Source organism: Ostrinia furnacalis, unplaced genomic scaffold (assembly GCF_004193835.3).
Source record: "Ostrinia furnacalis isolate ACB-3 unplaced genomic scaffold, ASM419383v2 OfSCF4106, whole genome shotgun sequence".
Taxonomy (NCBI): domain Eukaryota; kingdom Metazoa; phylum Arthropoda; class Insecta; order Lepidoptera; family Crambidae; genus Ostrinia; species Ostrinia furnacalis.
The window spans coordinates 229,239-246,788 of record NW_021134345.1 but is presented as its reverse complement, the minus strand read 5'-3'; the positions used below and the strand labels follow the sequence as shown (position 1 = coordinate 246,788).

At 37.6% G+C, this 17,550-nt stretch overlaps 1 protein-coding gene across 2 annotated transcripts in view; it reads left to right on the top strand.

The window, feature by feature from the left end:
* Rph (Rabphilin) overlaps positions 1–17,550 on the top strand; it is a 48,597-nt gene that overhangs the window by 1,761 nt on the left and 29,286 nt on the right. The window contains exons 2-5 of one of the 2 annotated variants that reach the window (XM_028312841.1): positions 7,048–7,193; positions 8,924–9,068; positions 13,035–13,203; positions 14,647–14,775. In XM_028312841.1, coding sequence (XP_028168642.1) covers positions 7,048–7,193; positions 8,924–9,068; positions 13,035–13,203; positions 14,647–14,775 — 589 coding nt within the window. Of the gene's footprint in view, positions 1–7,047; positions 7,194–8,923; positions 9,069–13,029; positions 13,204–14,646; positions 14,776–17,550 lie in introns of those variants that run through there. The other variant, XM_028312840.1, reaches the window with a different exon arrangement.

Below are 17,550 nucleotides of genomic sequence, written 5' to 3'. Positions count from 1 at the left end.
CTATTGCAACTCTATCAATAGGTGCGATTTTACAACAAAAATGAGTATTATATTGTGTTGACAACTGTACCTTTTACGGTTGAAACGTCAANTTTTCATGAATTTTCCTATTTTAAAAATTACAATATAAAAAACATTTATAACAAAATGTTTACGTAAGCATAGGGGGAGGGGGTAAGTGCTTTGCTTACTTTTGATGACAAGGGGGGCGGGGGGGTAAAAAATGGTAAGAAATCTGCTTACGTAATACTTGAACGGCCCCATTTCAGTAAAGCTTGTACAGTCACGAACAAACTTCCACGATTAAAAGTTTGCCCAATGGATTTGAACTCTGTGGCTTTCAGATAATGTTCACAATATATTGAGGAAATTTTGTAGTCAAGTTGATAAGCTGGCGTAGTAACGTTAGTGCTTGATAAATGCGAAATGTAGGCTGAAAAATCGTTTAGTGATAATATTCTGAATGTTATGTTTACTTACGCTCTACATTAAATAAATCTGAACATACTAATTAGCTGAGTAGGCTAGTTAAGTAGTTGCCATTATAAATAGGCAATTGTTAAAAGGTCACATCATGTCTGCGGTTGTACAGACATCAAACAGGCCATCTAAGTAGGTGCAATAAGAGCTATTTTACAATACAGTATCGTCTAATAATGTTGTTGACTGTACCTACCCTTTCCGAGCATATTAAATGCAGTGAAGTAACCAGACTACATTTGTGCAAAATCATTTGTAAATAAGTGACATTGGGCCGTATTTGAAATTGCTATTTGTGTAGACGTCTGAGCTAAGGGTGGCTTAGGAATATTTGAACGGTGTTATTGGAGTTAGGTACTCGTAGGTATATTGTTTGTGAAATGCCTTGAATTTTTTTATTAAACTGAATTTTCTCTCATGAAAACTTTTAGACAAAATACGCCTCTTAAGTGCTCTTGATATTGATGACCCGCAATATGAAATAGTTAGGTAGATAATTTTTATTGTAGAGTCAGCGTAATACCACCCATTAGGTGTAAATAAGATGTTAAGCACACATATAGAACATAATAAAGTTCATCAGGAAAAGCTGAGGTATTTAGCTTGACACGACTTTGTCCATAGCAATAAAAGAACTGCAAAAAGTTTGAAAGGGCTCGCTTCAGGCTTTTTTGTTAGAATTTACTGATTTAGAGACCCCAGGTGACAAATGTTGGTAGGAAAGCCTGATTTATCGCAAAACCTTCTCAAAATATGAGTTACCCCCGATTATTCATGTACCCTTCTAATACATCAAGATCGGGTGTCGCGCCGACCTCGTCGGAGTCGGATGACAGTTGACACGTGACGACATTATCTCTCCTCATTTACGCCGCTGTAATGGGATGAGGGGTGTTTGACCGAACCTACCAAGTTCTAGAACGTATGTCTTTGTCAGGATATGATACTGATAATGGAAAATCGGTATCAAGTTATAAGAGGCTTGAATAAGACTTTGATAGTTAAAAAGGTGGCTGGAATGCCGAGAAGCGTTTTAACGGGAAGAAAGGAACGCTGTTGTCTAGTGGTCTGAGCATTGGTCTTTCGACTTGAGGAAGCAGACCGTACTAAAGACTGTCTAGGTCTACTAAAGAGTTATCTTATATTCCTAAATAGAGTACTCAAAATTAGTAAAAATGATGTTTTTTTTATGAAAGGATATAGGGAATGGGATTGAACCAGAATATGAAGAGCTGCCTAATGAGGTTTTTTTAATGCTGGTAATAACAACGACAGGATAGGAGATCCGGTACTTAAAAATACTGAAGCAGCAGCAGTAACTTGCTTCTTCCGATACAATAGTGGGATCGAGCTCATTATACCTATGCTATGTTTAACAATACATACCTAGACTGCTAAAAGAAGTTAATTACAACATTTAAAAGTAAAATGTATTTTGGTAACATAAAAGTCATACATTAACATGAAAGTTATGTCCTCACTCACCTACATGGTTGATGCTTTCCACACGTACCTATTGATTGAAAGCCGATATCGTAATCCGTAGGGTAGATAATAATGTGCAAGTGTCAGAAATGTTATTAGAACGTTTAAATATCACCGCTGTATCACTAATCGGTGCTTCAACGAGAGCGATATTTGATGCAAGTTCTCGCAAGGTCGGCTCGATAAGATCGTAATGAGTGCAATCACATCGCTGGATTTTGTGGGGTGAATGACTCGGAGGCTTTATTTTAAGTGAGACATATCCAAGTCCTTCATTGTACAAAGTACTTATAAGTGTACCTAATAATTTAATGTTAGAGCTCTTTGATTGGTCTTGAAAACCGTTATGAAGCATTTTAACTGAAAGTTTGTTGATTTCTTTCAATGTCTATTTGTGGATTTAATCCATCCTAAAATCCCAATCCATCCGTTTAAATCTTGTAACTCCTGATGTTTTTCAGACATTTTTTTTTTCAAAATGAAACATATTGCCCTGAAAATGAAATATTGGTTCATTTTACATACATAACCTTTCTTCCTTGTGTCTACAAACTAATTACATAGTTAATTTAATTAAATAAGGTCGTTTCTGGGAAAATTTATGACGATAAATATAAATATGTAACTCACTTTCAATTACAGATTGAGGCGGCCACAACATCCGTTTATAAAACTAAATTATTTTCTTCAAAAATCTTTTCAGGAAAGCATGTAGCTAAGTAGGTACTACATCAAACATACTCCCGCCGCTGGACAATAGGAAAAGTCCCGAAAGGTTTCGCCGAACATTTCCCCATAAAAATAATACCCACAATATTATTTCGCCCTTGACTCGCAAGGACATTCACACTAGCAACGTAATTACCACAACAAGCCCGTCTTTGTACGGACCCCCGGCGAGGGTCCCCACTGGCTTGTATACAGGGTGTGCAAAAATATGTGTACACTTTCATTGGAATTTAAACCTTAATACAGCTGAATAAATTACACAGTTTATACACTTTTGTGCTCGTGGCTGTACAAGGAGAGAGCAGTCCTTGAAACTACGTTAGATGCTGATAAACAAATTTTGCTACGAAATCTCCAAATAAAAGGACTTGTTTAGTTGAGTATCGAATTTTATTGACGATTTCCTTAATCAAGAATCAATCTGTGTACCTACTTTTTTGTATGGATGAACGAACTTTAAAATGTATTAGCTTCAAAGCAACAAAATGGAAAGTTCAGTTAACTGAAAACAATTGGGTTTGGGTTTTCATTATTTTATTTTATTTTATTTATTTGGTTCACCAACAGTAATTACACCAATACAATTCAAAGCCAATTTTGGTTATGAAATCGTGATTGTTTCAGAATGGATTTATATCCGTGATTTTGAATAGGGTTAATATTATGACAAAGAGTTTCAGTGATAGACTGAAAATCATTGGGACGAGGACATGTTTAGGAGCCATATCAAAGTACCTACTTGTACCTAAGACTATTCTTCCACTCGTCAAAACAAGTTACGTATTGTGTTGTAGATAAAAGCTAATTTAAGCTTGACAACAATCTCATACTCGCAGTCACCTCAAGAAGGCTGTGCTTGAATCCTGTAGAAAACGCCTTGGCTTTCCCCTATTGTAGTCTATTAAATTGGATTCCTTACTCAACCTTCAACTTACTGCTCTTAGCAATAAGATTCAAGAGGGCAACTATAAGTCTACAATCATGGGTCTATTATACTGGCCGGTAACACTTTTTAGAAATAGGTGTAACTCATGTGTAACTATTTATATTTAAAAATAAAACACAGCAAACATCTACAGAAAGAATTCTTCAGAAAATCATACGAGAAGGTAAAATGTTGTAACCATAATAATTACAATACATAGAGTTTCATTACGAGAGAAATTTCTAAGGTCCATAACCCTGGTATAGGCAGCCATAGATTTCTCTGAACACATACAACTCGCTATGTATACAGTTCAAGTCAATAAAGTACATTTCCAGTCTAGGTACTTCATAAAATCCCTACTTAAGAGGTCCTTTATTGCGAACGTTCTAGCACTCAAGACGGAGGCAAGAATAAACATCGTAGGGTATTAGTCATATACATATAATTGAAGCCTTAGGATATAAAGCCTTAAATACATATATCTATACTAATATTATAAATGCGAAAGTAACTCTGTCTGTCTGTATGTCTTGCTTTTTTGATGAAATTTGGCATAGAGATAGTTTGAGTCCCGGAAAAGAGCATAGTATAGTTTTTATCCCGGTTTTTAAAACAGGGACGCGCGCGTTAAAGTTTTTATCTGTGACAGACAAAATTCCACGTGGGCGAAGCCGCGGGCGGAAAGCTAGTATCTTAATAACACTTCGTGTATAATTCTTGCTTTAATTGTGTAATAGTTATTTTCAAGGACATCGCAATAAACCGGCTTCTTCAAAATCAAAAATATTTTATTTAATTTTGACCACTGGTGGCACTTATGATCTTTGTGCCTCTGTAGCTAGGGTGATTTTCTTAAATTAAGGTCCAAGGTTCGAACTTGGAATTATTTGTATATTTTAGAACTAGCTTTCCGCCCGCGGCTTCGCCCGCGTGGAATTTTGTCTGTCACAGAAAAACTTTATCGCGCGCGTCCCTGTTTCAAAAACCGTGATAAAAACTATCCTATGTTCTTTCCCGGGACTCAAACTATCTCTATGCCAAATTTCATCAAAATCGGTTGCGAGGTTTAAGCGGGAAAGCGTAACAGACAGACAGACAGACAGACAGAGTTACTTTCGCATTTATAATATTAGTTGGGATTTTAATAGCAAAGGGTCAAAGGCTTATTTGAAAGTGAATACAAAATTGCAAAACTTTGTTCGTTACCTTTGAAATAGCAAAATGAGGGTCTGGCGGTATTAATAAACATCATCCTTTCAGTTTCGGTACATACTTAATTACAAAAGGCATTTAATTATTATTAATAAAAAAAATGATTTGGTTTTACACCAAATGCAATGCACAATAATAAGTAGGTACCATACATGGAGAATTTCAGAGTTCTTGAATTTCGTAATTACAAAGCTTTGACTTCGCATCCAATTTGTGCGCTTTAGTCCTCTTACAATAGCACCTTCGGAATCGTGTCTTATTTCGAATCCATACTTACTCTACATCAAATAGTACTACGGATTTTTAATTCCCAAACTACGAACAAAATTCTGACTGTTACGCTCTTTAGAAACACTTTGAAAAGATCACTATATTTTTTTAAAGCCTATTGCAACTGATAAACTATTTACTACAATTCCATTTCATTAACCCTTTCACGCATATGGGACACATTTGTCCCCGCATAGTTTTTACGATTTACAGTAATACTAGTTAAGTTAAACCCTTTGTAGATTAATTTTCTTAAATTTTATTATTATCTTTTATGTTTATGCGCTATAAATAATAAAAAACGCGATTCCTTGTGTAAAAAAATACTGGCACAAAACGTGAAAAAAAAATTCGTTAGACGTCAAAATTAAAAAATATTTTAATATTACTTAGCAGCTTTTTGGCCATTATTTTTCTTCCGATTTACATTCACTAATAAGTATAATTATCGTTTTATTTCATATTTTCGATTTTCTTCGTATGCATAATGAATATTATGTAAAAATCTGTATTGGGACACGGGTGTCCCTATGTGCGTCAAAGGCAACTTGGTTCTTACTAAGGATATTGTTTGCCTCGTTATAATTTGTATGTTTATATTGATGTTTTATTTATAATTCATACATTTTTTTGTAAATCATTTGTCTTCAAATCGACTTGCAGAAATTTCGCTCAGGAAAGACGAAATTTAGAAGTCATGATGACTGAAAAAAGTTACAACGAGGATGGTTTTCTCCTTGACGAAAGGGTGCCTACTGCTGGACAGAGGCTTCCCTGTGGATTTCCACAACAATCGTTCCTGTGCTGCTCGTATATATGAATGTACATGAGCAGCACAGGAACATGAGTCCTGCCACACTGCGTCTTCCTATCCGTGGGCGCCACTCGAGATATTTTCTGCCCAAACGGCCATCACTTCTGCGAGCTATGTGCCCTGGCCATTGCCGCGAAAGTTTGGTAATTATGCAGGCTATGTCTGTTACTTTGAGTCTCCTGCGGACGTCCTCATCACCCTTTGGGTGACTTTGAGCCTTCTCATAAGGCCCATAGTGAAGGAACACGTCTCCGTTCCGTGCGTCATCGCCGCCAAGCCAACACACATTGGTCAAAGACTTTCAGTCAAAGGTCTTGAGACACTGCGGTATTTTGAATAAGAAGAAGTCGCGAAGCCTCTCGGATGCTGTCCCCCCACTTAAGATTCATCGATTGTAGTCATGGCACGGGCTGAGACCTTGGAAGACCTAGAATCAATGCTCTATGGCCTCAGTAGAGGCTCTCAATAAATGGGATTCAAAAGAAACATGGACAGGACGAAAAAATCATGTCAAATATCCGTGTTACACGCACTCTTCTGAACGCGGAGACTCTTCATTCAAAGTTGTTCTTGTAACAAACAGTCTAGTTAGGTAGGTATAACTTCAAGAAAGAGGTCTATGATGAGATGAGGATCAGATATAAAAATACGTAAGATATGATGCTATCTATTTTAAATTTCTTATCATAAATATTAAAAAGAAGCTTATTGATTAAATTTGATGTGTATTTTTAGTGTGATTTGTATTTATTTTGCAATAAAGGCGTCGAAGTATTCTATTTTCAATATATGAGGCAATGTATACCTTAACGCATATAGGGACATATGTGTCCCCGACTGAAAAACACTGAAAAACGTAGCACTTATATTTTCTGTACTACTTTTATGTTAAATTAGACTAAAATAAATAGATATAACTAAAGAAAAAATAATTTTATGATTTGGAATAGTTACAAGCGTGTAAGGGTAAGCTAAATAACTCCTTCATCTTCTTCTTCCTCGATCCCTCACTGATAAGGATCGCGACCACAGATAGTGTGCCCTCCACAGTCTGCGGTCATAAGCTGTGTGGACCACACGATGTTCCTTCATAACTGAATGGAAATTGTATTTATATTATTGTCCTCAGGCTCCGTACTGGCTGGAGTGCAGCACGAAGTGAGCCTCCTTTGACGAACAGCGAGCGAGAAGCCATAGCTGCTGTCGTCAAGCGAGCGGAGAAGCTGGAAGAAGTTGAAGCTAAGAGGGTCGGCAGACTCGTCGCGAGACTCGAAGGTACGTCCCAATATGGTCTGGTAGAGACCAGTGAGTTTAGTGGAAAGACCCTGCTTTTCTGTGATTTCCATTTACTTGCATCTCAATACGTTCTCCGGGTGGTTTCAATGGAGTAGAAGAGAACCACCTCATTCTTCTGAAAATTACTGATCAGACCTCCGCACCCAACCGTTTAAAATTTGCCTCTGGAAAATTAGAGAGATTCTGCTCCTGTAGAGCAGACTAAATGACCTGATGATGATGATCCAAATTTCTTTATTCTCAATGTCACAAGTATCCTTGAAGATGAATTCAAAGCGCTCACAAACACAACTTTACAAGAAATGTTTAGAGGCCTATTACCATCCCACTCAAAGATAGACCTAGGTCAGTAGATGGACAACACTCCGAAGGACGAAACATAGACGTGCATGGCTCATGATCAAACCGTGTTGCGCCGTATAAGTAAACACAGCACATCTAATCGCAGAGATAACTAGATTGCCTGTTTTGTTAGTACAGTCAAGGGCATAGTAACAAATACATATTATGCTCCCTATGTTCATGGTCAGAAAGGTCACTGATCTATTTTAGTTTTTGCACGTCATGAGCCTTCTGCCCAGTGGAATTAGGCGCCACTGCTGTCGCTATGACCGTAGTAAAAACATTACAGTAATGCATCTTGTGCTTTTGCCCTGATTTTAGTCTTTTGTTCTATCGTAATAGTTAGGATAGTTGTTTTGGTAGGTGACATTTTTGTTTCGGAAAGTCATTTGACAAACTTGTTAACGAAATTTTTCGGAAAATCGATTACCATCTAAGTTTTAATGGAGGAACGACGGTCGATGATATAATACAGACCACCTTGCCAAATCAAATTGATCAAACCTATGGTGTTAAATCATTGTGAAGATGTTTTACTATCATCTTTCTTATACTATACTATGACGGACCCGACATGAAATGACCTTTTAAGCCCTTGAACCTAGAATCTGAGAAGGAGGTTTCTTTTATAATTAGTATTGCAGACATCTAAATTGCTTTTGTAGGACGCTGTAAAAACGCAAAGATTGGTACTAAGGTTTAGAATCGTAAAGTAAAATAAATGAAGTTACAAAAAATGGAATTCCGTTCAACAAATTCAGTGGAACTTAAGGAATAATACGACCCTTAGACTATTTAAGAGCCTCAGAAACGCGTTAATTGGATAATTGGGGCAGATTTGATTACTAATTAGTCTAGAGTCGAGAGGCACATTTATCAAGTGTCGAGTAACAGATTTGATTATAAATATACTAAGTACGAGTAAGTAAGTGCAGATTAATTACACAGTTGAAAAACCTTTGAGGCACTTTATTTTTAATTGGAATATAAATTATGCTTCTTTTCCTTAGATAGAACATAGAACCTGAGAAATGTCAGCCTGAATTAATCATGGTAGAAGTTCTTCAAAAACTTTTTTGCAATGTAACTGTAGTAGGTACACATAATAACGTCGCTGCTCCCATCATTGCTGTCGCGAGCAATGTGTTTTGTTTTTAGGCATATTGCTGCGACACTGGCCCCGCCTCCTTTTTAAAATCTCCCTTTATTTCTGTGGTCTGTGTTTGGAACTATTAGTAAATAAATATGCAATACTTTCCAAGTTTCCAGTATTCTTTAAAAAACTCGGAAAGGCTGCTGCTAACGAATTTTTTTTTTCATAACAGTCCCTACTAACCCGAGTATAAAGTATTTTTTCTTCTTCATAGGCATGCGTCGCTCAGCCCAAGGACCAGCCCCCAGAACTTGCCTACTATGCGGCGAGACAGCCAGGCTGCTGGCTCCTCTGAGAACCTGCGCCATCTGCCGGAACTCAGCTTGCCCCAAGTGCGTGATCGACACGCCGCCGCACAGGTAACTACACTCGGCATCAAATAAATCGCACCTCCCGCGACAAGCACTTATCAAACGTATGCATCCCCACTTCCCACCAACATTGGTACCATTTGAAAGCCTAGTTCTAAACTTCATTTCATTAAAAGAAAGGTTTTTACCCCAAAAATCTGTCTTTACAAGGATCCAGAGTCACTTCTTCAAAAAATAGGTAGTTACGCTATAGCCATTTTTTATGACTATAAAACTGTTAGGTTAGGATTAATCGCTATCCATCTGTTAAAGAGGACACGTGAGATCTTTATTTGGTTTTATAACCATAAAAATTGGTCTAATTGATCCCAGAGGTGAGCCCAAAGTGAAGTCTATTTTCAAGTCACATTTATGGTATATGTTAATCATTTATTTAGAAATGAAATGTATTTTTCTTTAAGGATATTTATTGGGCTTTCAAATAACACCAATATTGTTGGGGTACCATGATTGTGTCAGAAGAAAATCTTTAAAGTTCGCGTCGCGGAAGGTGCGGTTTATTTGATGTTGAGTGTATTTAAGAGTTAAGGTGTCGTTCAGCCCAAGCCAGCCCCTAGGACCTGCCTACTATGCGGCGAGACAGCCAGGCTGCTGGCCCCTCTGAGGACCTGCGCCATCTGCCGGAACTCAGCTTGCCCCAAGTGCGTGATTGACACGCCGCCGCACAGGTAACTATTTAGGAGTTAAGGCGTCGCTCAGCCCAAGCCAGCCCCTAGGACCTGCCTGCTATGCGGCGAGACAGCCAGGCTGCTGGCTCCTCTGAGGACCTGCGCCATCTGCCGGAACTCCGCCTGCCCCAAGTGCGTGATTGACACGCCGCCGCACAGGTAACTATTTAGGAGTTAAGGTGTCGCTCAGCCCAAGGGCCAGCCCCTAGGACCTGCCTGCTATGCGGCGAGACAGGCAGGCTGCTGGCTCCTCTGAGGACCTGCGCCATCTGCCGGAACTCCGCCTGCCCCAAGTGCGTGATTGACACGCCGCAGCACAGGTAACTACACTCGGTATCAAATAAATCGCACCTCCCGCGACAAGCACTTATCAAACGTATGCATCCCCACTTCCCACCAACATTGGTACCATTTGAAAGCCTAGTTCTAAACTTCATTTCATTAAAAGAAAGGTTTTTACCCCAAAAATGTGTCTTTACAAGGATCCAGAGTCACTTCTTCAAAAAATAGGTAGTTACGCTATAGCCATTTTTTATGACTATAAAACTGTTAGGTTAGGATTAATCGTACACTCGGCATCAAATAAATCGCACCTCCCGCGACAAGCACTTATCAAACGTATGCATCCCCACTTACCACCAACTTTGGTACCATTTGAAAGCCTAGTTCTAAACTTCATTTCATTAAAAGAAAGGTTTTTACCCCAAAAATGTGTCTTTACAAGGATCCAGCCAGAGTCACTTCTTCAAAAAATAGGTAGTTACGCTTTAGCCATTTTTATGACTATAAAACTGTTAGGTTAGGATTAATCGCTATCCATCTGTTAAAGAGGACACGTGAGATCTTTATTTGGTTTTATAACCATAAAAATTGGTCTAATTGATCCCAGAGGTGAGCCCAAAGTGAAGTCTATTTTCAAGTCACATTTATGGTATATGTTAATCATTTATTTAGAAATGAAATGTATTTTTCTTTAAGGATATTTATTGGACTATACACCAATATTGTTGGGGTACCATGATTGTGTCAGAAGAAAATCTTTAAAGTTCGCGTCGCGGAAGGTGCGGTTTATTTGATGTTGAGTGTATTTAAGAGTTAAGGTGTCGTTCAGCCCAAGCCAGCCCCTAGGACCTGCCTGCTATGCGGCGAGACAGCCAGGCTGCTGGTCCCTCTGAGGACCTGCGCCATCTGCCGGAACTCAGCTTGCCCCAAGTGCGTGATAGACACGCCGCCGCACAGGTAACTATTTAGGAGTTAAGGTGTTTAAAGTTCACTTTTGTGCATTTGAATGTAACAATACTCATAGCTTTGACTGAGAGATAAGAAAAAAATGTTAGTAATTTGTAATATGAGGTTAGCGAGCTCTAGGCTACTCAACTAACCACCCAATGCCTGTAGTCTGGTTAATTAGAGTCGTGCAGTCGAGATTAAAGATGAAATATCAAAATATTATTTCAAAGGAAATAAAGTTCTTTTTCCTTTGTCCTCTTTTAGGTTTCTGAGAAAAAGTCAATACTTCATCAAACTCCTATACTTAATATCCGATAAATCGTTCAAAGGCAGTTATCCCCCGAGACTGTTCAAGCTTCCTGATTGAGCTTAATTGCTGTGTAAATACTCTGTGTAAATTGTACCTTTGTAGGATTTATCTTATTCTCTAGAATAAGAAGTTAATTATGAGTGTGTTATAAATCTAAATTGGTATTCATTCGTAATGTTATAAATAAGTACTGGCACGTACTTAATAAATTAAGCTTTAATTAAAAAGCACTTTTGCTTAATTCGTCGCAACAATTTCATCAACTCAATTGCTCTGCCTGACCCACTCTGGAAAACTCTTGCAGACCTTAAAAAGGGTCGAACAAGGGTCTGCCTTTGCAGTTATTTATTAATAACCTACTTATCTTTTACGTTGAACGACGTAACATTAGGATACAACTATTGTATCTTATGTGATTGTATCAGACCATGTAAAAGCAAATAAATATTTCTGATTCTGATTCTGACGCTATATTGCAACAAAATGATAGGCTCATTCTGATGTACACTACATAGGTAGGTACAGCTTTATCAGTTAAAGTTTCATGTACCTACATAATGGAAATAAATATTACAAAATAAAGATGAGAAAAGCAAATAAGTTTTGAAATAAAAGGTATACATCTACTCGTAGTTGCTGTTCAAATACCTACACGATTTGTTTACGTCTGTGGAGATTTTGAAACAATTTTCTTTCATATTTTCCCAACAATATCTTTAAATTGCACACAGTTGCAGAAAAATCCAGGCTTTGTAGAAAGGATCTAGCAAAAGAGCCAGAGAATAGCACTTAAATTTTATAAAGTGTTTTAAAATGAGTCGTTGTATGTTCTTTTAATGCTCCTCATTATTTGTTTGTATAAACAGGACTAAGTACGTAATTAAAGAAACAATTGAAGTTAAACTAAAGTTTGAGCTTAATTAAGGTCATAAAAGTTCAACAACAATAGAATTACCCCGAATCCCAAGTAAAATGTGTCATACATTTGGAAACGTTTGGAATGGGTTTTTCCTGTCTACACTATGGGAGGTCATGTTAACAACTTCTCTATGCTCTCGTAGGACATTATTTTTATAAATACTTTTATTAATACGAGAAAGATATTAATCTACACAAAACAAATGACGTCATTATATTTATGATATACTAGCTTTTGCTCGCGACTTCGTCCACCTGAAATTCAGTTACTCACAAATTATTTTAAATTATAGCCTTCTGAAGTTCTGTTATTCAGATGTAAACAATAAAAGAACAACACAAATGAAAGAGTTACAAACATACATCGCATTTAATTGTAGGATACCTAAGCATTTTTTAAATATCCCCAGGGATGTGTGTATTGAAGTTTTCACGGTAATTTTGTGTTGCTCTACAGTGTTTAAGCAATAATATTTCTAAGTATAAAATAACCTCTGTGCTATTTTAAAGCGATAGCAAACAGTATTACAAACAAGAAAAAATTACTTGGTCCCGAGACCGTGATAATGTAATTTATTTTCATGAAATTTGTCCTTCACAAAAATGTAGAGTTCCGAGATTTTAGCAATTTTTTCCGAGTTATTCGCGAAAAATGTTAAGTTAATATTAAAATAATAACTTGTTTATCTGACATTAAAATACAAGCTTTTATAATCAACAGAATTTGTAATGTCCAATAATATTTACAAAATATTTCGAAGGGATTTTTTTAAAGTAAAAAAAAATTGTGTCCAATATTTTTTCTCTTTCTGTTCACAACGAGAGCAGGTCAACCTTGTACTCGCGGGAGCAGTACATGTGCAACCTCTGTGCGGAGACCAGGGAGATGTGGAAGAAGTCAGGCGCGTGGTTCTTCAAGTCGCTGCCCAAGTACATCCTGCCAGAGAGACGAGCCACCGGCAGATACAATGAAACGGAGCTGGCGAGGTCTTTACAGGTAAATATCTAACTCTTTCGTTCGTTCTTTTCAGCCAAATGACGTCCACTGCTGGACAAAGGCCTCCTCCAAGGTTTTCTAAAATGAACGGTCCTGCGCTGCCCGCATCCAGGCTCCACCCGCGACCTTTACCAGATCGTCGGTCCACCTAGAAGGAGGCCTGCCCACGCTACGTCTTCCAGCCCGTGGTCGCCACTCGAGAACTTTCCTGCCCCAACGGCCATCGTCTCTACGAGCTTTGTGCCCCGCCCACTGCCACTTGATTATAGCAATCTACTATAGCATCTTACTCTTAAAACATCTGAAAATAGAAGCAAAATTCAATATTAAGAAAGTGGTTAACGATGCGCGTGGTTCAAGTCGCTGCCCAAGTATATCTTGTCGAAGAAGCGGGCTACTGGCAGATACAATGAAACGGAGCTGGCGAGGTTTTTGCAGGTAAATCTATCTTAAAAACATATGAAAATAGAAAAAAAAATATTTTAAAAAGAAGTTATCGACGCGCGTGGTTCTCCAAGTCGCTGTGTATCGCTGCTCAAGTACATCCTACCAGAGAGACGAAATTTCTTAGAACACATTTCTATAGCATCACACTGAAAATGTCTTCTATTAACAAAGAACTACATAATATGGCACAGTGTTTACTTAATAAATTGACGTGGTATCGTCCGTCGTACTTATGATAATAGGTGACATTTTTGCAATAAGTAAATAAAAATTACCTAATACAATTAACAATCGTCAAAAGTCTGTCAAACTCCAGACAAAAAACACCAGTTATGGTTAAAATAAGGTGGTGCAAGTCAGCCTTAGTTTGATTTACTGTCGTCCGTACATTGCGCCTTTCATTATTACGCGACAAAAACATTTGCCAACACAACATATCATTTCATATCAACATGGCGTCATATCAAGTAATCGTATTGTGTTACACGCAATCTCGGTATGAAATTTGGTGAGCGAAGACCTTCACGGTACAATTTTCCAAAGTGTTTGCTGTGTGTTCATCGAGTTTGCCAATTTATTGTCGAAATCTAGAACCTAGTTTGGTGGACGATAACGTAATGACGTATTCAAATATTATGGACTAAACTATATGTTTAGGATTAAGAATAATATACGGAGTACCTAACTTGTAAAACTTTTTAACGCAGCCTCTTTACCAAATTACACAGAGTAATAAACTTCCATATAATACTGGCCAATTTCCCACTTAATTTTCTTTTTTCTTACAATATGGTTTCGAGCGGTTTGTGCATAGAGCCAGTGTCAAGAGAAAAACAACAGACCACACAATAATATTCCCGCCAAAATTTCTTACGTCATTGGAAAAGGCACTGGAGCAGCTAAAAGTCACAGATCATACAGCCTAATCCAATGATATTATAGAACTTTTGTTTTTATATAATATCATTGGCCTAATCGACATTATTATTTTTTTAGCAGGAGGCTGGGAACAGCAGTAACGAAGGAAAAACAGACTCGGAGCCAGGATCACCTTTGAGTGTCCACGCACCCTCGTTTTCAAGGCAAGCCAGCAGTATAGAGAGGAAATCCATCGGATCACCGCATGTAAGTCTTACTTTTTATAATTATGAGTTATAAGAACGGTTTTTTAGTTCTTTTGTGGTAGAGTCACACTAATACACCTAATTAGTTCTTAACTTTATAAGTTTTGATATTGCGGGTTTGCAGGTAGGTACCTACTATTTAACTTGGATATGCTGGTGCGAATGATAACAGAACCATGTATTTATTGGTAACGAAGAAAAGAGATAGAAAATAAAATCTGGGGGCACGGCAGTGCCCCCACCAAGTCGAGCAAAAAAGCGGCACGGCCGTACCATCCTTTTCTCGAAGCAATTCAGGCCATTTTCGACCGCCTGTAACTTCGTTGTGGATAAAACTAGAAGGCTGAATTTTCATTAGCTATGCAGGCATTGTAAAGACACGGTATATTTAAAATTTCATTCAATTTGAACCAGTAGTTTAAGAATTATAACGGGTCAAAGTTACTTAATTTTGTCACTCACTGACTGACTCACTCACTCACTGACTCACTCACTGACTCACCGATCATCAAAACTCTAAGGCACTTCTAGCAGACCTAGAAGCTTCAAATTTGGAATATAAGTAGTGTTTGGTGTATGAATCAAGGAAAAACTAAAATATTTGGGGGCACGGTAGTGCAACCGCCAAGTCGAGTAAAATTTTTCAATTTCGGTCCAGTTTTCTAGATACATAACTGCTGTCTACAAAATACAAAAAGAAATGAGATCCCATCAAAAACAATACTTGTCAAAAAAACCAAGTCTCGCAACTCAGTTGTTCTACGGTAAAAAGTTGTGAGATCCATGTAATACCAAGTCCAGTGTGCCTACCATGAGTTTACGTTAGGTGAGCTCGCTAGCGAATACGTCAAAAAATTCTATGAAGATTTTATTTCTTGAAAGTAGCCGCTAGGGGCGCTGCACAATATGTCATACATTTAAATGTCATTTTTTTACGCAGTCGCTAGCGAGCACACCTAACGTAAACTCATGGTAGGCACACAGGCCAGGAAATCTTTAACGTTTTACATAAATATACTGACTTGGCCATCGCATGAAAACACGTGTAAATTAAATTATTTAGTGCGATGGCCAAGTCAATAATTTATGTAAAACGTTAAAGATTTCCTGGCCTGGACTTGGTATTACATGGATCTCACAACTTTTTACCGTAGAACAACTGAGTTGCGAGACTTGGTTTTTTTGACAAGTATTGTTTTTGATCCTTTTTACTTTGTCAGACTTATAAATATCGAGTCGAACTCACGACCATCAGGTTACCATCAGGTGAGATACAGGCCAAGAGCTTCCTCGTTGTGGATAAAAAAAAACCTTTCGCTTGTGAATTTATGTAATACTTGGTAATTAGCGAAATCATAGCGAAGTACATGTAATTTATTTCCCTTTGATATTTCCTTTTAGCTATGACTTATCCTACGCAAAGGGAAAACACGTTCCAAAAAATTATACCTGTCCATAAGTCTAATTGCCAATTTTTAAAACGTTTCATTAATAACTTACATTTCTGTAGAAACTAATAAAAAGAAGGCGATACTTATCGTCTCAAATCTGTAAAGGCTAAATAAAGTGTTGAACATTTAAAATATATAATCGTAAACCACATTTAGTTTAAAGTCTAAGGTTTCAAAAAGACTAGTGAAACTACTAAAGAAAACAATTCCTTTAAAATGAAACGAACAAAGTCAACCTAACACCCCTAACAATGTTTATTGAAGTTTTGAACGGACAGTTTAATTATAAAGGCAATACCTATAAATACCTAACTGAGAGTCAGCCAAGCGACCAAGGGTTGCATGTTGTAGGGGGTACATAAACATAGGTATAAAGGCGGCGATACACATGCAAGTAAAATACACAGTTCTTTCCTTGCACGTCGTACCTACCGTACGCACGTAGGTACGCCAATTAGTCGCCAACTGACATGCCTGTATCTGGCAAGTATTCGGATTTAATTTTTTTAGCTGGAAAATTAGCTTGGAAAGGACGCAAGTTGCATGCCAGTGTAACCATATTTCCCTACTTGCATATGCCGCAAGCCTTTACATGTAAACAAATTTNGTATACCATTCTATGCACCAATCAAATTATTTTGTAAATAGTTTATCGTGAAATATTTTTGCCTAATGAAACATTTGGCAAACCATACTTTGCCAAACAATAATTTGCTAAAAAATAATATGCCAAGAAAAACATTTGCGAATTAAAAGTTTGCAATAAGTTGCTTTGCCAAATGAGAATTTGCCAAATGAAAATTTGCGAAACGTTGTTTGCGATGTGATAATTTGGGAAACGTTTTTTGGCCAAACATTAGTAATCCAGTGAAACCACATTTCCCTACTTGCATATGCCGCAAGCATGAATGCTACTGTTTCCCTTTTCAGACATGACTGTGTATCGCCGCCTTTACATTTAAACGAATTTCAATGTTCATTTTCTTTCACCAATACAGACTACAATGCCTTGCAACCTTGGAAGATGGGATGACAGGCTGGGTTGCACCATCTTACTTTGACTTTGACAAACGTCAAAAATCTGTCAAACTCCATACAAAAAGCACCGGTTATCATTATAGTCACCGTTAAAGTTAGGTGGTGCCAAAGCAGTTGACAAATGGAATTTTGAGAAATGGCTAGATAAGTAGATACCTACCTACTTTAGGTAATGAAACTTGCCTTTTCAAGGTTTCATAACGGTCGATATGAAGCCGGGATTAGCAGATACCTTATTGCTATGCCTCGGCCTTCGCTGTCTATCTGGCTGTCTGTTACCGGACTGT